The 22,908-nt window shown below is 42.6% G+C and overlaps 1 protein-coding gene across 1 annotated transcript; it reads right to left on the bottom strand.

Moving 5' to 3' along the window:
* Positions 1 to 3,989: 3,989 nt before the first annotated feature.
* LOC113172189 (transmembrane protein 200C) lies at positions 3,990 to 9,063 on the bottom strand. The gene is made up of 2 exons (XM_026375048.1): positions 8,956 to 9,063; positions 3,990 to 6,180 (listed from the first exon to the last, which is right to left on the bottom strand). Exon 2 carries the CDS (start codon positions 6,145 to 6,147, stop codon positions 4,591 to 4,593), a length of 1,557 nt encoding a protein of 518 aa, XP_026230833.1. The 5' UTR covers positions 6,148 to 6,180; positions 8,956 to 9,063; the 3' UTR covers positions 3,990 to 4,590.
* Positions 9,064 to 22,908: the final 13,845 nt, after the last annotated feature.

The following is a 22,908-nucleotide window of genomic DNA, read 5'->3' as shown; positions in this document are numbered from 1 at the left end:
TTGCCATCAAACAGAACAATATTTGATACCAATTTGGTAATATTTTAGTGTTTTAGACAGTTACAGTTTGAATATGTATATTAACTTGTGTTTTGTAAATCTGAATTAGTTACTGTCTGATGTTACTAATAATGAAGATATTTGTTGGCTGCAGCTTTAAATGACTTAACATTCTGTTTGAATAGCAAAGCAACATCTGAGCTCATGTAAAAACTAACTGATACATTTCAGATTTAGAAATACAAATAAGATAAGAAAGTAAATATCAACTTATTGTTGAAAGCAGACATTAAATTAGCTGGAGAGATGAAAAGAGAGACGCTCAGTGTGGGAAGGTCGTGGGTGTAATGTAATAACTCAACACTCGCCTCAAGTCTTTTTATGTCTACAGATATTACTTTACTCCAACCTTTGCATGTCTTATCACTGAATTGTGATAATGACAGACTATTTCTTTTAACCTTTAACCCCTATTTCTTACTTGCACACATTGTTCTTCCAGATCCTTAATTTTGTCACACAAAGCACAATGACTCAAAGAGCAGCAGGTTAAAAAAAGTCTTCACCTGCAGTCCAAAGCCACTGCTATTGATAATGACGTGAACTGACAGCAGAATTGATTTAAATTCCTGTAATGAATGGTCACAGATAGTCTTTATCACTGGTACCGTTACAGCCAAACAACAGAGGGAAATCACTGTAGAAGTGTGAACATGAATGACTCTTTCCTTGAGATTTAATCTTGTTATGTCATCCTGTATGGGCTCAGTAATGTAAAACATTCTGGGAGGAGATAAGTTTCTGTTTCTGAGCAAAGGTTGCTTAAAGCACAAGGTGATCTCTACTTCGTCAAAGAGCCATAAAACCTAAACCACTTTTTCACACTCTATACCTGATGAAACATACAGTTTTTGTACATATGCTGCATTCCTGTCTACGTCAGAATTTGGAAATTCCTTGCTGCTTGCCCATAATTACAACCTTCCTGTGCTCCAATGGCCCAGCTTGGAAAAAACAGGCAAGAAATATCATCACCCACAAAATTGAAATATGCTTTCCCATGTTACAGCTGGTAGCACATAATTTACAGCACATGTGACAATGTTTACTAGTTAGTCTGTAAGTGCGACTTTCCATTTTTAATTTACAGTCATAAGATTATGATTGTGGCTCTTCTAGTGTCCGCTGTATACTTGATCTTAGAATTAATGCCTTTGTTCTCTCAATGCAGTTTCACCTCAAAGGGCCTCAAACTGAAACAATCCTTTTTTCCTGCCAAAGTTAGAACAGTTGTGGTTTAGCCCCAAACCTTTGCTGTTTTTAGTTCACCCACAGCAGGCAGCTGTTCTCAGCAAAAAAAAAAAAAAAGAAACAGTGTAGGTACACTACTATAACCATTGTAAACTACCTGCTCAATACAAATGACCCAGACGTTTGCCTTAGGAGTTGGTGGATCCTAAAAACAGACATACAGAAGAGTGAACATTGGACTTACACTCAAGAAGTGGACAGAAACCTGACTCTAAATGGTTAATAAAGTTGCTCCACAACTGCTGGGATGTGCAAGTAAACAACTGTTTGCTAATAAAAGATAATGTCAGTGATGTGTCCACTTAACGGTTTGAAAAGTCATAGGTTTTTACTTTTGTTATAAAATGCAGCATATGAGTGTTGGTTTCTGGTTTTGTAAGAGTAATTAAGTAACATTTTCTACTAACATCAAGTTCACCTTGAATATTAGGACTTCGAAAAGCAGGCAATTCATTCCTGGTGACGGCAAAACTCCCAGCTCAGCACATTCTTCAGACTGTCAGTCCATAAACGTCTTCCAAAGAAACGTGCAGGATCATACGCACCACCACCGGCCACTGAACATGACAAGTCCCATGGACCTTGCCCACTCTTATCTCCAGGGTCGTGTAAATTCACCCTCATCATTAAAGCTCATAAACCTGCTTACTGAACCGTAAGAGCGGTGATGTGGCACTATAAAAAGTAACAGTCCATCTTAAAAAGATATGCAAGAGGACACTACACAATTACCAAATTGAGCATTTCAGTAAAACGTTAAATGTGAAGTTCAAAGAGCATGAAAGACCTGTGTAACCCCACAGCTCTTTCTTCTTTGATTCATTCACATTTCTATTTTTGGGGAGAATCGAAGCGGAAACACATACTGTGACAACTTCCCATTTCCGAAGTGTCTGCCTGTGCCCACAAACGTTTCGATCAGGTGTGTGCACGAGTGTGTGTGAGTGTGTGTGTCAAGGGAAATAAGTGGCGCTTGCTCAGCAGATAAGAAAAGAAATTAGTTGAAGGAACAGCGAGAGAAAATGCTGATAATGAGTTTATAGACATGTCACAAGGAGAGGCACCAAAAAGCAGAGGAACTTGGACTGAGGTTTGCTCAGTCATCATAAAACTAATATAGTTGTGATCTTTAATTATTTGACTTAGTTGCTCAATATTGTTTCATTTTACAAATGATCTTAAGTCTCTCTTGTCACCCTAACCCTTAAATTGACCTTTAGGCTTTCTGTGTGACCCTGAAGCCTTAATCACAGCAGCTTAAACGAGCTGGAGCTCTTTTAACATCCTCAGACGTGTCTCTTTCGTGTGTGAACTGCCTCTGTTGGTGTTTCTCATACTTCAGCTTGTACTCACCGATTCACATTCCAAGTTACCAGGAAGGCAGCAGCAGGTCACGGTGCGTCGGAAAGTCCGGTGGTTACAGCACGGAGACAAATGAAAAATGAAACAAAAAACACATTACTCAGTGGAAACACTCTGGAAACCAACTTTTCCAGATGTGAACAGGCCCTTAACAGTGCAGTTAAAACAGGAGAATACCCTGTGAAGTATGAAGTGTAGTCCTCCGGCGCGTAACACCGCGTAAACAAGTCCCCAAAAAACACAACGGAGCACTGTACCTGATTTACGAGCAGCGGAGACACGAACTCCCACAACACCAGCTCCGACCGGCGTCTGCTCCCGGAGACCAGGCAGGAATCCCGACGTGGGGCTCGTCCGGCTGAAAAGGACGAGACACCTGTGTGCGCCTAATTTGGCAAACCCTCTCCGGACGCACTTAACCCCGCCCCGCCGGCCCTCCTAGTACTCTTAAACGGGCACGCCCACGAAAGCAAGCCAGCCAGCCACTGTCCCAGCGCCACCTGGTGGTAGTGTGCAGGAAGAGCTGCACGTCTCTGCAGCTGGTTAGTAATGTGCATGTCACATCTCCACCAGATGGCCATGTTAGATACTTCTATGATCAGTGTACAACCTCTGGACAACGTGTTCGAGAAGTGACAGCTGTACTGTATTATTAGTATTTATTATTGAGAAGGAGTGTGAAAAGTATTCAGTATGTGTTGCAAGTAAAAGTATGAACACTGTGTGAGCAAAATAAACATCAACAGAAAAAGGTAGCACAATACCCAGATATGAATTATTATGTTGGATGGATTTTAATATTTCTGTGCTTTTAGGACTTCTTTAAGGTCAGTAAGTGTTGTCATACCACAGTGAAAATACAAACCAATGAGTGGCAAATAAAGTAAATAAGATATAAATGACTGGAGGAACATAGAGATGGAAAGTCCCTACTGTACAGGCAGAGGGGCTCACCGATGTTTGATCAGAATGAAAATAATATGCTTGAACACATAAGGAAGAATTGGAAATGGTGTGTTTGACAGCACTGTCCACCTCGTCTCAGCTTATTTCCCCTGTTAATACTGGAGAAAATGCCTAAAAGTCAGTTATAAAGGTCACTGGTCTAAATTCAGTTAACAGAGGTTATGTAACATCGATATCACTGTAGTGTTTCCCAGTGACGTAAATGTTGCTAAAGTAGGTTTGTCACTTACTCTATCAGTCATACTCCAACTTGTTTTAATGTAACTTAAAAGCAGGTAAAAATCAAACTATTTAGCACTGCTGCATTTAAATCTGATATTAAACAAGGACGTCCAGCAGGAGGAGTTACAGTCAAGTTTATTCAACCATGAATGTTTCATATAAACAAGTGTGCACATAGGGAAGACCTTGTCCTCAAGGTCCCAGTCCTAAACCAAACGCCTACCTGAGATTCAGTTCAGTTCACCTATTCACATGGTATTCACAGAACAATTTAGAGAAACAAATCTAGACTATTTACTTTTCTGTGGCATCTTTTAATGCTACAGTACAGTAGAACATGTCGGACAGTAGTTCTCAGTGACGGTTTTGGCATTTCTACAAGCTACAATGTTTGCCCATGTGTTATAAAAGAAAAGTTAAGACTCATCAGATTTTCTTTTTCTTTTTTTAAACAAATCTGTACTAAATCTTCTTACAAGTCTTTAGTATTGCTCTTGCTACATTGAAAAAATAGAAAAAATACATCTGACTATTGAGCTGTGGATGTGGTATTCATAAAGAGCCTTGCTCTTGAGTGTTCATGGCTATGTTTCAATAGTCCTCAGCTGCTCTCTCTCCACATTTCCTTTCCTTTTCAAAGGCCAGCTTCACATCAGCGATTGGAGAAGAAGATACAAAGTAAGGAACAAGACATCAAATACTTTTCAGAGGCTCATAAAAAAAAAGACTCTAAGATTCTGCAGAGGTGCTGGGTGTCACTAGGCTGTTCTCTTCCTGAGCGTCTTCCTTCGCTGCTGCTGCTGCATCCGTTGCTACTTCCTGTTTGGTGGCCACTAAAGAAGTGTCTGTGTCTGGGGCTTCGAAGGACTCGCCCCCGAGATCAGTCAGTTTGATGTAGCCCTTACTGTTGGAGCGCTCCAGACGAGGACAGCTGAAGCGTCTTGCTCTGTCCCCTTGACGGCACACGGATACAGACAGGCTGCAGCGCCGCGCAGACCTGGGCTGATCCGTGAGCGAGTTGAGTGACAGCCGTGACCCCATCGCCCTGGCGACAGGTGATGGAGGAAACAGCTGGGTCCACTGTGGTTGAACCTCTGGCGCCCCCTGTTGCCCAGCTGTGCCGGTGGTTACGTCCTCATGGCTCTGATGGGGTGAGAGGAAATCTGTGGTGGAGGCGTCCTCATCATTTCCATCAGTGTGGTCGACCTGTCCGCTGCTGGCTTGTTTGTCCTCATTATTGTTTTCAGTAGGAGCCTCAATAACAACCCCTTCTGCTGAGCGCCCCTCTGCCTCTGCTCTTTCGGACTCCTCCACCTCACAGTTGTTGAGTTTGATCACAGGGAGGGTGAAAGCATTCACAGAGGAGGTGACAATGGAGATGGTCTCCCACTGTTGGGGCTGTGGTGCTTGCTCGCTGCTATTGCTGTAGTCTTTGTAGATGCTGTAGACAGTGTCTGTAAAGGTCTGGACATCTTTGGACCAGCTACGCGGCCTGCTGGCTAAAGATGGGCGTCTGAACACATCATCTCCACCTAATTCTCCCTGGAAACTGAGCCCAGTGGAGGGCCACGAGCTGCGAGTGAGCATCCCACTTGCAGGGAATGAGCTGGACGGGCCCTCGGCACTCCGCGACTGAGTGTAGTTCACCAAACCATTTAGAGGTGAGTACTCCTTAGACCGTATGTTGTGCAGGTCTATCACCGTGGAGTAGATATCCCTCAGGTTGATGATTTTCGTTTTCTTGTCTCGGTTTTCGTGGAGGACTGCATTGGCGCAGATGAACAGGAAGATGCCGATTCCCATCACCAGGGGTCCAAAGACTTTCAGATTGTCGGAGTACAGGTAATTATCCAGGAAGTCACAGAGGACACCACAGTGAGGGGCGGGATTGGGAGCGCTGCTGTTCGCACGACTCTGGTTGGATAAACTAGTCTGATCAGAGGGAGGCTTATCACGGCTCACGTCAGAGGAGACAGGTGAACTTTTGGAGTGGCTCATCCTGTTGCTATGGTATGCTCCAGTTCTGCGGCGCTCCTGGTACTGGTTTTGGTTTTGGCTGGGCCAGTAGCCCAGTACGGCCATGGTAATCCCCACCATGAGAACCATTACTCCAATAGCGGCTACAAAACCGGCCGGGGACAGCAGATTGAGCTTTCCCTTCACCACTACCACGTCGTTCTTCTTCTTCTTCTTGGCTTTCCGCTTCCTTTTGTTTTCTGCTCGGTTTTTAGAGCGGAGGGAATCCTGGCGCCTGTTCATGCGCAGGAGGCCACCTGTGGCTATCATGGTGCCGATGGGACAGCAGGCTTGTCACTCAACCTAGTAGGACACAGATCACAAAAGAAAGGGCGTTAGGTTGATGATGTACATGATAAACAGAAGGTTTAGGCATATAGGAAGAGCCACAGATTAAAATGTTCATTTAACTATGCGATTACATGTGTAATCCAGATTTATTGTACATATTAGGCTGGATTAGAGGACAGAGTCAGATAACTAGACCTTAGAAACAGCAAAGACCACAGGCTTACTCTGCAAGCAGTTCTTCATGTTGTTGGGATTAGATCCAAATTTGATTATTGATATACACAATATAAATTGACATAATAAGGGTCCTCAAATGAGGGAACAAATATTTTTCATACCTTTAAATGCCTTAAAAGCAACTTTCTACTGTGAGAGATGGAGTCCAACAGAACATATTTCTGCCGACTTAAGAATACTTTTGGTAATTAAACTTTAGAGAGTTTCTCATTCCATCTTTGTGCTCTTCTAACTGATTCAAAGTGGAAAAATATGATGTTTCTTCGGTTTCTTCAATATCAATTAAATCAAACCACACAAGTCCAGACACTTTTTGGTGTAAATAGAACTTAACTTTGCTTAATTTGAAGCTTTTCTGCTGCTTTATTATTTCAGCACAAGAATACTAACTGGTTTCTGAAGCAAACTGGTTGGAAGAAAAACATTAAGCGGGACCCACAGCTCATTTTTGCCACAGGATACAGAAGCAGGTGAATCTGGCCATACAGCTGAGAGTATCCTACAGGTAGAGAAGACCCTTAGGATAAACCCACTACCAATAGATAACATCCATCTGTTGCTGCTGGATCAACGAATATGACAATGCAAGCAAAACAGAGACAAATACCCAAGTTGACAGCAAAGAACAAGGAGTGCTATTCATCTATATTCAGCTGTGCCGGTACTATATCAGCCTATCAAATGTAATGTGTCCAGACAGGAGGCCAGCAGGCATGTTGTCTCCTCTTCGCCCTGGCTTCCTTACTCCGTCTTTCCTTTCTCCCACCAATCTCTCCTAACAACACGCTCCCTCCTGCTTTCCTCCCAAATCCATTTCACCGAGATGACAGCATCCCTCACATACATCACAAAAGCAAACATGAGCTGCTGCCCATTTGTTTACACACCACCACGGCCTCGGCCTCATAAGATGTTTGCATTTGTTTGTTTTTTTTTTTGGGGGGGGGGGGTTGTTTCTGATTATGCATTATGCATCAAACAGCAGACGAGTCACTGCCGTGTGAGAGTGGAAACTCTGGTCCAAAAGGGCAACGACAGCACTAACCCTCTGCTGATGACTTTCATCCACATGTGGCGAATAATTATAATGATAATAATAACAATCAGAGGATGAGGCTGATTAATTAGACACACTCTTGTCTTCCCTTCTTGATTGTGCTGATAGCTTGGTATTTAATTTGACTAATCACGCCTAATTGTGTGTGACTTAGGGCTTGGGTTCACAAATATATTCTACAGTAGCAATTGAGATGTCGTTTTTTAAAGGGTCTGAGTGTTGCTCTTACCAGTCAAATAAATGATGAGGGCCACTGAAATGCCTTTATGATCCAATTATTACAGGCAGTTCCCGCATAAAGTAGAACACAGAGCTCTGCACCTGAGCTTCAGCAAACAACACACCGGTACTCAGCTGCTGTTTATAGCGACTTTCTCCATATATCACATCCAATAACCACTCAAATGCCTCTCGGGCGAGAGCAAGTCAACCTGCACTAAAGCTGATAAAGCGTAGGCGGACCTTCCTCTCTGTTTGGGAAGACAGGGGCAGCGGTAACGTGGACCAGAAGTGGGTGTGGACAAGTCGGGTTGTGTCTCTGTCTGCGGTGCTGAACAGGAAGCTGCCAACGATTTGTCTCCCAAAAAGCTGCTCGTCTGGCAGGATGGGAGATGAGGGTGGTTTTAACGCTGCTTCCCAGCTGCGGGGGCGCATATTATCGCGCAATGTTGCGATGAGTAATCGACTGTTGACATTACAGCGCATCTGTTTCCCTTCTGTTGGAAAAAGCCCGTGAAGCAAACACGAGCTGCCGTGGAGCTGGAGGTGCCCTGAAAATGTCCAGAGCCACAGCGGCTCATCTCTCTCTCTCTCCAACACAAAGCCAAACACTGTATTTTGGAGCTCGCAAAGTGGAGACAGATGACAAACATCCACGCCTCCACCACGGCCTGACGAAGCCCATGCTTTCATAACTAACATCACAACTCAGAGCTGTGTGGTCATAATTTAACCTCAGCGCAAAAGACTAATGCTGGTCTCGACTGAGTTGCACGAACCGATCAGAGATGATTGTCTAAAGGCAGCCATCAAAAAGTTGAACTGGATAAAATGCTTTTTAAAAACTGTATGGATATTTTGATGCACTACCTTTCGCATATGCCAGTGACAGATAATCCAATCGACGTGTTGGATAAATCGACATATTTCTACCAAATTACAACAAATCATCATTTTAATCTCACCGACAAAAGTAAACGGACTCGAGTGCGCATTGCTTCAAGCTCAACGCCTTTTCTGACATGAAAAACTCTTCCCCCTCGATTTATTCATGATCCAAAAATAGTCTCCAACTAAACCAATCCAGCAGAAAATCTAAAGACTTCTCCAACCTCGCTTTTCCTCGATACAGCTTTCGGGAGTCGATGTATAATGAGATGCGACTCTTGAACACAAAGGATCACAGGTCTTCAGTTGGAGGTAAAGGCGCCGCAGGAACTGATGCTGATTTAGACAAATATATAGATAAAAACGTAAAACAGCGCGTCTCTTACCAGAAATTGAAGCTTGGCAATCAAGCATCTTCAAAGGCGCACTCCTCGTTCAGCTGCGCATGTCGTGGTGCGCCACTTTGGTGCCAAGGCTGGAAGAGTGGTTTCCAGTTGAACGCGGATTCACGATAGACCGGTAGGGGCGGGCCAGCAAATTTCCATTGGTGATGATTATTGGGCAGCGTGAAAAACGAGGGCTGCTCAAGACATTTATCATACATGTTATAGGCTTATTTTATTTTAGGATTTCTTACCTGTCTGGACGCAAAAAATGGACCAACAATCTGTAACTATCTGAACTTGATGGTCTTTATAGAACTAACAGCCTGACCTCTGCAGCTTGGGAATTATTATGCCACTAAAGACAAATGGGACCCAAAGGCCATTTGTTTACATGTGCATGATAAATAGGTGAAAAATATTGAGTCACAGACTTACTGCAAAGACAAAAGACAAATTTAAATACACCAAATTCATCACCTCTTACATCACGCGCCTTTCTCCCACTGCCTTTCCTACTTGGTTTACATTGCTATAATTGCTTGTAAGCTGGGCCCGCATGTTTTACAAAATGAAGTATGACAGAGTCCAGATGTGTTTCAGTGATGTGAGACTGGAGACAGAAGCAGCAGCTTTTCACTGAGCTGGGTGGGGGCATGAATAACAGAGCTTAGTGCTGATGCTCCAGAGAGTTGACTGCGAATATATGACCCAGAAATGTGTTTTGTTTATGGCATAAATTACTGGAGAGAACAGAGAAAACTCCGGTATGCATGCCGCAGTCAGAGTCAAAGTATTCACGGACACGGGAAATAATCCAGGGGGCTTTAAAGAGCTGTCTTTAATCCGTGTTGTTAAGAGTGCTGTGTAGGTCTGGAGGTCTGGAGCAGCTTTCAGTATAACTCTAAGCTTGTGCAATATAGGAAGATAAAGAGACACACAGCAGATGTTTCCGAACTCCTGGCGGAGGCTTATAATGTCTTAAAACCTCTGTTACGTGAACAAATGTACCCAAAATGTGCTGTTCTAAGATTTCCAAGACAGAAAGGCAGCAGCTATTATTACGAAATCACCCTCACATTTATTATACTACATGACTTGAATATAGGCTTAATGACCGGAGAGCTGCTGTCTTTCTTGGAAGGATAGGTGGAGTCTGTCCAAAGTGTCCTTACACGCTTATCTAACTTATTTTTATACTGTGAGTTAGCACTCGTTTAACTGTCGTTAAATATGCAATATATTTCACTAATGGGAATTCTTGCAAACTTTCTAAATATAAAAGTGGAAATAAACTCATAAACTTAACACATCCTTACTCCTCATCTGCATATCTATTACTGTTTTATACTCAAGAGTACTTCCCCCCTCAACAACTCTTGATTCCAATCAGCAATCAGGCTGAAAACACACCTTCACATTTCAGACTTCATCTGTGTTTCAAACAGAGTCTGGTTTCACTTTCAAACCCGTGAAACAGCTCGCTCGCTCACACAGAGGGAGTGGCTAATGTGCTCTGTTTCAAAGACTTGCCAGCACCTGTTCATTTACTATAATTAAGAGGGTGAAAAAACGTCATTACTCTTTACACAATCTGGGGCTATAGAGAAATATTCAGGTCACTGTTATTTCACTGGAAAGTAGTTTCTGTGACTTATAAGGAACAACAGTTGCAGAAAATTTACATAATTTCTTCAGACTTTCCAGTGTGGCCTAATGATTTTACCTCACATACTAAATCATTTCTTATCAAGACATCCTCGGGTAATTAAAGTCACCTAGACCACAGTGATAAATTAGTGGTTCAGTGGGTGTTCACTGCCACAAAGAAAGAAAAGGGGTGCATGGAAAGATTAAGAAGAGGAACCAGCGTCAGAGGCAGAGAGACTCTTCACGTTCTCCTAATGCTAGGCCTGTCTTCTCTGGGAGGATCATTCCAATCCACACTGCAGCAGTAATTCAATAATTTAATTTATTCCTCAGTGATCATATCACCCATCTGTCACGGTTATTTAAGACAACCCTCGTCCGTCCTCGCTGCTGTGCCTCCTATACACAGTTCTCTTCATGTCACATCAGATCTGCTCCTATACTACTACTGCCTGGTGCTTATCAAAAAATAGATCATCCCTCGCACGTCCAGGCTTCTCAAGAGACAGTGCACCATGGTCGGGCTCACATATACTGTAGTGTCAAAAATAGTTCCAGTGGATCTCTTGTTCTGAAATTGCTACTACTGTATCTGCACATCCACAGCACAGAAGAAGACATTTCCTGTACTCGGCTTACACTATTTCCTTCAGTAATATGCTGGTTAACAGCTAAGAGCTCTGTCCAAAGCAGCATCAGGAGCTGCAGGGGGTTCATTTCCTTTCTTAAGCTTGGGCTTTACCGACTAATTGGGAATGTGGAAACTTTGAATATGGGCGTGAGAGCTCAACTCCTCCAGGAAACGTTGTCATCATTACGGCTTTAGCTGCTGCAGGAGTCAGAGGGCTTCACAGATGAAGAGATAAAAGCAGAGTTCTCTTCTTAGGCCTTATAAATGAAGACACAGCAGCTGAGGGAGATGATAGGTCATCAGTTGTACGGAAAACAACTACTCTTGTCTGTGTTGTTGTGGAGTATAGAATCTGCCTCAGGTCTGTGCACTTTAAGTATAAGACTTGATTGTTCAGTGTTTTTTTTTGTCTAGTCAACAAATCACAAGAAACAACTAAAACTAACACAGTGTTGTCAGTTTTCTCTACCCAAACCCATTGGTTCTCACAGTAACGGTAAGTTTTATAAAACACTCCTCAAACATCAGTGCACAGTGTGGATTAATACACATTTGGTTCCTACATGTATATGTTATCAAAATAAACTGTAACCATAGTAGTGATGAAACATAACTCAGTGGATCAGTGTGTTTTATAATTTTTGGAAAACAAGGATTTGTATTTTAATCCTTTCATACTTATGATACTCTCTTTTTCCCCATTTAATACTTTGCTACCTGATTATCTGTGATAGAACTTCAGAAACAGGTTCATCAAACTTCAACATCCTTGCATAAATCACAATAGATGCTATCGGTGTACCAAATTCTTCTTCCCCAGATGAACACATCAATCTCTTGACTTTCCATTTTGGACTGGAGCTACACATGTTGATTATCCAAACAGTGGAACTACACCACTGTCTGCTTAGGTGCTGCAGGGAGAAGACTTTCTGTTGATGAATGACCATTAGGATTCATCTGTGGCTTCTGGTTGTGGTTAATGAGATGCATGACTGATACAGGTCATGGTGAGATATGGGCATTTCTGGTCTATCTGTGTCTATGTTCGGCAGCCATGTGTCTCTGACATCATGTGGAGCACTAGAAATGGAGCAAGACGCCCAGTGGTAGCAGGCACAGGGACCAGTAGATGGTTTATTGTGGAGAAAGCGTCACAGTGGAGGAGGGTGGGAGTTGAGAGCAGCAGGTGAACACTTGTTCCCGGCAGGAAGCTGATTCCTACAGGTGACCTTACTTCAGTACAAATGGCTGATGAATGGCAACCGCGGACCTGAACACAAATAGAGGCCAGCATTAGCTCACATATCATCAGCAGGTAATACTAAAGGGAATTCCTGGATAATATATGGAGGTAAAAGAAGATAGCCCTAGAAAGTGAACTCTTTAAAGTTTCACCTGAGTTGTGCTAAAGTTTGCTAAAAGAAAACAGCTTTCTCTGAACATACTTATGAAGTAGATAATAAACAGCAGTGAGCAGGGTGTGCAGTGTGCTGAGAAAAGACAGTAATTACAGTCCTCAACATCAAACGCTTTGCTCCACGTAAACTGCAGGATCATGAATCCTGTAGGCTAAGCAGCCACAAAGAAGCTGTTTTTCCACTGTTTAGCTTTTGCAGTGCAGCGAGACAGTTGCGCAATCAGAGCTGATTATCAGGGTTCGTAAGATGCAAGCTTCATGGGATCACAGTGAGAAAGCCTTCTTTGATCTCCCATCCTAGATAATATAGGTCATCTCTTCGGGGAGAAACAACAAAAACAAAATGAGGCAGAAAATACTGTATCATTCACTCCACCTCTGTGGAGCAAATAGCCATAGAGGCCTATGGGTCTTGATCTTTGTCATGTTTTACACCACAGTTCATCAGCTAATGTGTTGCTGCTGAGAGAAAAAAGGAATTTTTAAAATGTGAAATATTGCATCTGTCATTTCCTATTCTGCTGCTTGTATGTGGAGCCTGTTCAGACTGGGTATCCATGGCAACCGTTTTATAATGCCTCGCGAAACACCTTAGAAGAGGTTCCTTTTTATCTGTGCTCGAGGGCTGGGACAGGCAGCGAGGAATCAAACGAGAGGGCAAAAGTGAGAGGCTGACAGGGTGGTACATCCAATGTTGTTTCAGCTGACGTCTCAGTAAGTCGGCCCCTGATAAGGTGTGACTTGCAAAAAGGCAACAGATAAGGGAAATAACGAAAAGAGCTCACCTCGAGAGACCAGAGGAAAATATGATGACATAAGAACATGTCAGTTTTTCATGACAGGGCCAGAAAAAAACCCTTTGGTGGTTGCAGATTTTGGATTTCAAATAGATATAAAGAGTCCTCATTGCATGTTAGTCAGAGAGACATTGTGGCTTTGGCATTTGCTGTACAAGGACATGGTATGGGGGGGGGGGGGGGGGGGGGGGCACACAGCCAGCTGGGTCTTCTGCAGGGGTGAGCTAGAGCTCATGCCAGGAGCTGACAGGACCAATCAGGGAAGAGCTCGGGCCTCATTCATGCATGCTAATCAGTCCATCAGAGGAGCCTGGGTCGAGGGCATCTGCAGGCGTTCATCGCCATGGATACGGCAGCAGTCACATGATATTACCTGAGCAGGTAAACCAAGTGGAAGGAATGTGTGTTCGGACACTGGCAGCACGAGGCTCCGTGACCTTCAGTTACGTCAAAGCTTCTCAGAACAGTCAAAAGCAGCAGAGTGTGGAAGCAAAAAGGTTTTGGGCTTGATTAATGAAGGATGCTACTAAATGAAACTACATGAATCCCACTGTTCTCTTACTGGAACTGTGGAAGTAGAAAAAAATAACAACAAAACAATATAAGAGCACAGTGTCTTAAAACATGTAGGCTACGGCAAAAGAACTCATTCATCATTTGAACACATTCCTATAATTGGATTTTAGGCTAATGTTGCCAGTTTGTCTTTTTCACAGCTCCACTCCTACTTCTATTTACAGTTTTGCAACACAACTTTTGCGTCAGGTGATGTTGGTGGTGTGATGGGAGACCAACGAGCAAACTCCCCGGAGTGTTTTATTCTCTGGATACACTCTTTAATCATATTAAAAGGCTCCTCTGAGTCACCAGAGTGACAAAAACATCAGTATATGATAGATTGATGTGACTGCTGGGACAAAGGACTTTGTTATATTTCATCGACTCCGAGGAGGCAAATAGGCAGTAAATTTGATGGAGTCTCATCCTACAAAACAGCATTATTCACTGTATATTTTTAGCACATTAATCACTCCATCACAACATTCCCAGCTGTGTGGCAACTGCTGGAAAACATATTTCCAATCAAAGGGGTTTCGTCTCAGTGGTCGACCTTACACAACCACTTTTGACTGCTTTTATCCAACGCATCTTTGAGGTCGTTCATCTTTTCATATGCTAATGTTTTAATCAACATCACCCAATGAATTAAGCCTTCGCAGGTCTCAGACTCATTTGCGTTATCGGGCAAATTAACCTTTACTGCTGGAAGGACAATTGAAAATCCCAACTGCTCGAGAGTGTTCAGAGGTAATTTTCCTTCCAGAAACCGAAAGATATGAAATGAGTAATGGTGTATTTTTATGGGCATGTTTTAATGAACTACTCAGTTTTACCAGCTCCACCAACTGAACCACAGTCGCCCAGTATTATCCTTATGTCTCTTTGGAAGGGGTCATAGTTTTGTCACAGATACACAACCTGTTCTGTCACTGATATAGGTGGGAAAATATAGGTGAGGAGGAGGCAGAACTCAAAACAAGGTTAAATTAAGATTTAATCAAGGAGCTAAAGGCTAATGACGATGCTAAATCCACATTAGATGGTTTTTTTTTGTTCACAACAACAGGCCCCAAACAAAAAAGCTTGTTGACATATTATCACCTCATAAATGTGGAGAAGGAAAATAGATGTCTATTTTAGCAAGCAGCAGATATAGAGTAACGTTCGATTTTATTTGGAGTCATGTTCCTGGATGAAAGTCGAATACACACTCTGCCTCCAGCTCTGTTGTTGTTCCGCAGTGCACCAACTCCTGAGGGAGACGTTTGGCTCTTTAGCTGCTAAACGCTCCCCTATGTTCACCAGCTAGTCGCTAACTTTGTCTGTTGGTGTTTGGACAGTAGCATTCAGAACAGTGTGTTTATCAGAGCTTTGGTGGAAAACAGCTGCCTGCTGCATCTGGAAAAGATGCTGATGAGAGAAGTGAGACGGAACAAAAAACAGTTCTGGGCTGTGGAGAAACAAAACACAAGAGTTTATGGGAACTGAGGTCATAAATTCTCTGTAGGCTTTGTTACAATGTGTGACCCCTAATATGAGAATGACAGATTTACTACCAGAATACAGCCAAATAAATCTGGCAAAATGAAATTAGGACAACGTAAAAACAACAGCAGCTTGGGAGAGGTCAAATAAGAAGTAAACTGGTATTTAAGAAGAGGTGTGAGGGGAGGAAAGGTGGAGTAAAGTAGATTTTAATATTAAACAGCAGAGATCTGAGAACAGAGGTGATGAGATCAAAATGGCTTTTTTTGTATTAAGACTGTGAAAATGTTTTGAATTTGCTGCACTTCTACCACAGTTTACAGTTAGGTAGAGCACTAAGGAGAGAGTTAAAACTGTACGACTGAAAGGAGATAAATGTAAATATTTCTGTACACAGTATAGCAAAAAGGTCCAAGAAGACTCCTAGTGGTTCAAACTTCTTCTATTTACGGATGATGGAGGCCACTGTGCTCATTTGGACCTTCAGTGCTGCAGAAACTTTTCTGTACCCTTCCCCAGGATGAACCAGAGCCCAGCTTAAAGTGTCATGGAAAATACTATGTTGTCACTTTGACATGATGGGATATATTTTGTAGATGTTAAGTAAAATAATGAATTTAATCCATTTTGAAATAAGGTTGTAACAAAACAAAATGTGCAAAAAGTTGTTAACACTTCTGAATATTTCGGGGTGCAGTGTATAATGTTTAATACACAGTACAGTCTCACCAAGATGCAATAATGTAACATTACGAGTGCAGACAGCTCTCATACATACTGTACTGTACATTCACTGTTACCACCTTCTGCTCCAGGGAAAAGCACAAACAAGAGAGGAGAGAGAAACACAACAACAAAGCACGGTGTACACTGGCCTATGACCAAACTGTTCAGTGAGAGTGCCTACTCGTCTCTTTGCTCTGCCTCTGAACCACACTTAGACCAGTAGTGTGGCTGCACAGACGCCGACCGACTCCTTTGTTCATACGGGAAGGGACGACAATCAGTAGCTTATGTGCTCTGACTTTGCTTCATGTTAATGCACATACTGTACTTGATGTGCAACGACAACTCTTCACCACAGCCGTATATAATAATCAATTGAAGTGAACCCAAGCTACACTCCACTAAATTGAGGTGACTTAAATTAAGTTAGTGTCAAACCCTTGTATCCATTAATGAACTAACACAGCCAACACCCGACTTTATAAAAGCTGTCTCTATTTAAAGAACGTACAGTACAGTACAGAACCTACGGTGTGCCAAGATAAACCTCCTAACATCAATATACAGGAGCCGCCAGGCTGTACCTCTGATACAAGGCTGACTGGATCAATAGGGTCGTACTGTAAACAGCAAATTGAGACCCTGACATCAGCAGCTTGTGACTTGTATTGTAATTCATCATAACAGCAACATGTTTTCCAGTTGTCCAGTGTAGTTTTATGTTCTTGGAAATCATTTCTGCTCCTGTAGAATAGATTTGCCTGAAGAATTACAAAGAGTTTCTGTCGTGCGAACAAGTGTAATACCAGATACTGCTTCTAACATCGGGTGGGGGTGGCCCAAGGACCAAGCTCTCTTCAAAGCGTGACAGGAAGAAATTGCTGACGCACACTTTCGATATCAGAATGTGACAGTTTTAGCCCCGCAGGTCTTAATGATGGACGGATATGGATGCATATGAGATCAGTTTGAGGGTAGAGAGAGCATAGAGTAGTTTGCTCAGATATGGTGAACTAATCCTAAGATCTGTACATCCATCCATCCATTATCCTAACTGCTTGTCCTCTTAAGGGTCTCGGCTTTCATTGGGCGAGAGGCAGGGTACACACAGGACAGATCGCCAGTCTATCACGGAGGCGACGTAGAGAGACAACTATTCACACCTACAGGCAATTTAGATTTCACCAATTAACCTAACATAGATGTCTTTGGACAGGGAAAGATCCTTAACATCACATCGCCTCAAAAAGATGAGTCCCACCTGACATTCAGCAACCAGGAAACAAAAGTTCCTTTGAAGATAAAAAGATGCAGCTCCCGTGGTGTGAGACAGAACTGGGCCACGCCGCCCAATTCTGCTGAGCAACACGGAGTCATCTTCCTTTTCTGAAAGGGCACGTATAAGCAGCAGCAGTCAGTCTGGGAAAGGGTCAGAGGAGCCAAATATGAGTCACCAAACTCAACTTCTTTGTCCTCACAGTGAGGTTACCAAATGGTGGCAGCGATGAATGTAGTGGCAGCACTGTCATTATCTCACCCCAGGCAGAGACCAGCAGTCCTCACAGCCCAACTCTGACACATGACCGTCCACAGCAGAAAACAAGTTTCAGCTGACAAAAAAAAAAGAAGCAAAAAACAAAAAAACAACTGTGTGGTGCTAGTTGCGTAGCTGTATTGGTCCATAGGGTTATGTTGAGTCACCATGACGTTGTAGGTACATAATGTGCTTTCAAAGTGATTAGATAAAGAGATGAAGAACTGCACATGCAAAGCACAACACCCTCCATCTTGATGTGAACAGTTATGTAATGCACCTTAAATGCTTTGTCTGCCACAAAATAAAACCTCTCATTTTATTTTCTAAGCTCTTCTTTTCTCAGCCGCAGAGATCCTGAGTCGATTACTGCAGCCTCATCCTCACACACACACACAAACAGTAAAAATACATGTTGGTTTGGTGTTTATCAGTGTGTTAGACTGCTGCCTCCAGCCCAATTCAGTGGATGGCATTGATTTTTTGTTGTTGTTTTGTTTCTTTCCAAACACAGCGCCCCAGTTACTCTGAATCAGCGTCAGAACACACTGTCAACACGACATTGGTTTTCACAGTGAAAGTTTCTTTTCCAGTAGAAAACTTATTTTCTTTTTCATTGTCTTCTCCGTTCTAAACCTCGGGTGGCTCTTCGTGGGCAGAGAAAACAAATTATGAACAAACACGGACATATCACCTATCACAAATAGTTATAAAAGAAAAAGTATTGTAAGAAATTATGACACACAGTTGCTTAATTACACGCTCAGCAGGTTTGAAGCAACACTGGCATTATTTTACTCATGTTTGTGATCATCTGGCAAACATATTTAACCTTGTGTTTTAGCTCTGGTTTGGGTTGTTCAAATACTGGACTCCTCAGCTGCCAAATGCTCCACAAGGACCAGCAGCAAAACAGCTACTGAGCAGGTAATGTAACGTAAATACAATGGGAAACAGCTGCCAGTGTCCAGAAATGACACTATGAGACTGGTGAGAGTAAACCGGAACAGTAAAATAAATACTTAGGCCTCTGACCTTAAGCTAAAGAGAACTATTAATCTAGTTTTCACATTGTTATCTTAACAGTTTCATACATTGCTCCCAAATATTGAAGATAGTACCTTTGAAGTGCAGCTTTGCAATGCCTGGAGCTCTGACTTCCTTGTGGGTTGCACACGTTTGAATGGGTTCACCAAATTAACAATGCAAAAACACTAGATAACTGCACACATCCACTCATTCCAATACAAAATGAGTCAGCTGGAGAGTCCTCTCAGAGTTACCTTGTCGGGAATGTCTCTCTAACATCCACCTTCCCTATGTACCTCCTAATTAGCGCCCGATGAGCACGCGGCACATCTAAGCGCACCGTTGCTCTAGATCTCACCATAAGTATATTATCTTGACATCTACCTTCTCCCCTTCGGCTCCCTTTTCTCTGCTCACCATGTTGCGAGCCCAGAACACAGGCAAGCTCAGCTCAATATGACGTGTTGGAAGATAAAGAAACTGACTCCCTGCCATGCCGAATCTATCCAGAACGCTATTACGCTGCCATGGCAACAGATGAAGACATGCAGGCCTCTCTGGATGGGAGCACCGCTGGTTCACTCGTCTTCTCTGCTAGACTGACTGGCAGGAAAGCTCCATGGGGCTGCTATGGCAACAGACTGATCATATGCAGAGAGGGGCTGTTGGCTGCCACGGCAACATGGGGGCCAATTCGTCAGTTTCCCCCTGACTTGCAGGAAATTAGATTGACTTTGATGAGGACTTGACCTCGGGCAGATTTCCAATATCACTTTACATATCAAGGATCCCTGACATGATGGAGATTGATATTCAAACTCTAGAGGATACTGTATGTGTGCACATACATTTATGCTTGTTAGCCCACAGAACATCTGCAGAGAGGTGATACAACACACCAGCCATACAGCAAACTAGGCTATTCACTTGTGAGTTGACACTAAGCTTGCAACTTCTAAAATATGTAGTTTCAAACTACTGAAATATGTATGGCACGTCTGTGCCCAGGAACACTGTTTCTCCAGCCTTCGTACATCCAGCCTCTAACCAAAAATATTACAACACCAGCAGACTCAGAGGGCTGACAATGCAATCACATCAAACTGTCAGGGGGATAGGAACAATGTCAGGAGAGCAGAGACATCTTACTCTCTCACATCTCTCTCCATCTGCATGAAAATGGAGGAAATATAAGATATGGATTTGTCTCAGATGTGCAAGCTCGACAGGGGCGCTTTTTGTATGTTGAGCTGGTCCATTGATTGATCGCTTGCTCCCTCTTGGCAAGTGCTCAATGGCAGTGCTGCAACCGAAAGCAAATACGCTGAATTATTGGAAGTCAGCTCGAAACAGCTGCTGTTTCTCCAAAAGAGAGAAGAGAGGATGTAGGAGTGATTTTAAATATAAAAAAAATCCACCGTCAGCATTTTAGAGGGGTCTAATTTTTGCAAGATTAGTGGTTGTTATTTGCATTTTCACATGAAGACATCTCTGTTGGAGCTAATTAAAATATGCAGAGTGAAAATGGGTGAAAGTGAAGACGATGTCCACGCCGGCTCTCCCACAGACTTACTGTCCAGTCTGTGAAATGGTGCGTGGTTAAAAAAGATGGTTAATAGACAAAAGCAGTGAGAGAGAGAGAGCGAGAGAGAGAATAATCTGGTCCCTGGAGATGGAAACAGGCTGCTGTGTTCCAGTTGCTTCAGCTGCCCTTTGACCTGCGTGTGGATCTGCACTTGTGTAGAGTCGCATGTGAGCATGTGTGTTTGTGTGCACGCGTGTGAGAACTCGGAGTGGTGTATGTGCTGGAGGGTTGTTGGCCTGCAATTTAGCGATCATCGCAATTATGAGAAAACACACCACTTAATCTCTCATCGGCATTTGCGGGTGGATTAATTATTCATTGGTTTATTCATTACATTGTTACATCAGCACAGAGGAGAAAATGTAATCTACATGAATCCAGTGTGCACATGCAGCCAGAGAAGTATACATAGATGTAAACAAGAAATATAATCCTTTATAGAGATTATATATCTATCTAGTATAGGCGTGTAGAAGTGCTAAATCACTGTTGTATCAATACATACTGTACCTGCTACAACTCTGCTCCAATCACTGTCAAGTAATTGTACAAATTAAATGACTAATCTTTGAGACGTGTCCAGTTTTCTTCAAATATTGTGTTTGGTAAATAACATGCACTTGACATAACAGTGAATATGAGCTCGCCAAAGAGGATTAAAGGTAAATTGAGTCTATAACAGAGTGAGGAGTGCTCTCTCCACAAGCTGCTGTTGACTTCAGCTGACATTGTGTGGTTGAGCGTTGCCGGCTCCACACCGTCACCTGCTGGACATGTAACACAACAGCGCAGTGCTCAAGGCCAACGGATCTGCAGCAGCAACCTTGCTCTTCTCAATTGCACCTAATAAAAAATTCATTGCCAAATGTAATGCCTGCCATTTTGGAAAATGTGAATCTGTGAATCTGAATCTGAACCATGTGCATTGATTAATTAATTAATTAAGTTTAAACAGTTTTAGTTTCTCTGTAGTGGCTTTGTTTGTTTTAAGTTCCTCTTATATAATCATTAATCGCCTTGTGGTGCTTTTAAGTATCTTTTAATAGTTTTGAGTCATTTTGAGTGTCTTGTCCATCTCTTTGTGGAAGGTTTGTCTCTCTCTGGGGTCATTTTTGTTCCTTTGATTCTTTAAAGTACATTTGAGTTTCATTGTGGTTATTTCGTGTCTTTGTAGTCATAAAGTCTTTTCTGTCATAAAGTGTGTTTTCATTTCCTTCCCTGCAAATATCATATGCTAAATATGACAGCAACTATCCCAACCATGGCCTGTGGAGAAATCCATAATTCATTATCCATTATTTATTTATATGATCAATGAAAATGTCAACATGAAAATAGATCTGATTTACATTTTTAGGTTCATGCCGCAAGCCTCCACAAAGGACAGGTAGACCTGGAGACCAGTCATCAGGCGAACTGTTTAAGGTCACCATTCATTTTTTAGCTGCAGATCTCAGTTGCTGTGTGTGTGTGTGTGTGCATTGTGCATAAATTGCTGCACCGTTTTGTCCCTGTGGTTCTGGACTTTAGCTCAGGGAACATCTGGTGTGGACTCTCCCTGCAGCTCAACTCACATCCAGCCTCAGTGGAAGGAACGTTTCCTCACTCCAGCTCATGAGCTCTCCCGGTCTCCATGAGCGAACAGAGGAATAATTCACCAGCAGCCTTGCAATGAAATATGAAACCATCCCTGGTGCCACAGCGCCTGTAGCTCTGACCAGCTGGAACATTCTGTAAAGGGAAAAGATGAGACCTTCAGCTTCTATGAAGACGTGCCAAAGATTCCTTCCTCCTGTCCAATAGCAAGTCTTAAAGGCACAACCATAGCCTGCAGAGACAAAATGAATTAACAGCCAATAAAAGTCAAATATCAAATGTTTTTTTGTGAGAGGGGTTCTGGCACCTCTTTCTCTTTTTAAATCTGCAGGATGTAACACAAGGAAAAATGGAAATGCTGATGGGTTTTTAATATGGTGAGGTGCTCATTAGCTGTCCAAGTCCAAAGCTGTATTTCTGGGACTAATAGCACTAAAATTGTCAAGAGACACAAGGTGTTTGCATAATATATGCACAATTAAAACATCTTATACTGAGTTGCATATCACCAATTAAAAAGCAGAGATTCACTGACCTCTTGTGGTTGAAAGCTTCAAGCTTGTCGCAGCAGTGGTCCAATAGTTCCGACTATCTGCAATAATGTTGTTGCTTTGCAAGTAATGAATGAATAACAGGCAGCAGGGTCAAAGTTTTCCACATGATAAATCATTTTATATAAGATATGCAGTTCTAATCATGCCCACAAGAGAATAGTAGAGACAGTCTGCACGGTGTGTGACTGAAGGCTTGGGGGTTTGAATTAGCCAAGAGGTTTGATGTGAATACACACAGTTGAAAGAACATTTCCAGGATGAATCTGTGGCTAAGTGACTGACCAGTGATTGGTTTGTCCTTATTTCAACAGCTCATGTGTTTCACTGTATAAGTGGTGGGTGACAGATCACACTGTGGGTTGACTGGGAGGCATGATTTGTATTAATT

This window comes from Anabas testudineus, chromosome 17 (assembly GCF_900324465.2).
Source record: "Anabas testudineus chromosome 17, fAnaTes1.2, whole genome shotgun sequence".
Taxonomy (NCBI): Eukaryota; Metazoa; Chordata; class Actinopteri; order Anabantiformes; family Anabantidae; genus Anabas; species Anabas testudineus.
The sequence above is the reverse complement of the archived record's forward strand: the minus strand, read 5'-3'. Positions and strand labels throughout refer to the sequence as shown.

What these genes read in the sequence shown, in the direction of transcription:
- LOC113172189 (XM_026375048.1), bottom strand. Translation starts at nt 6,147, where the DNA reads ATGATAGCCACAGGTGGCCTCCTGCGCATGAACAGGCGCCAGGATTCC.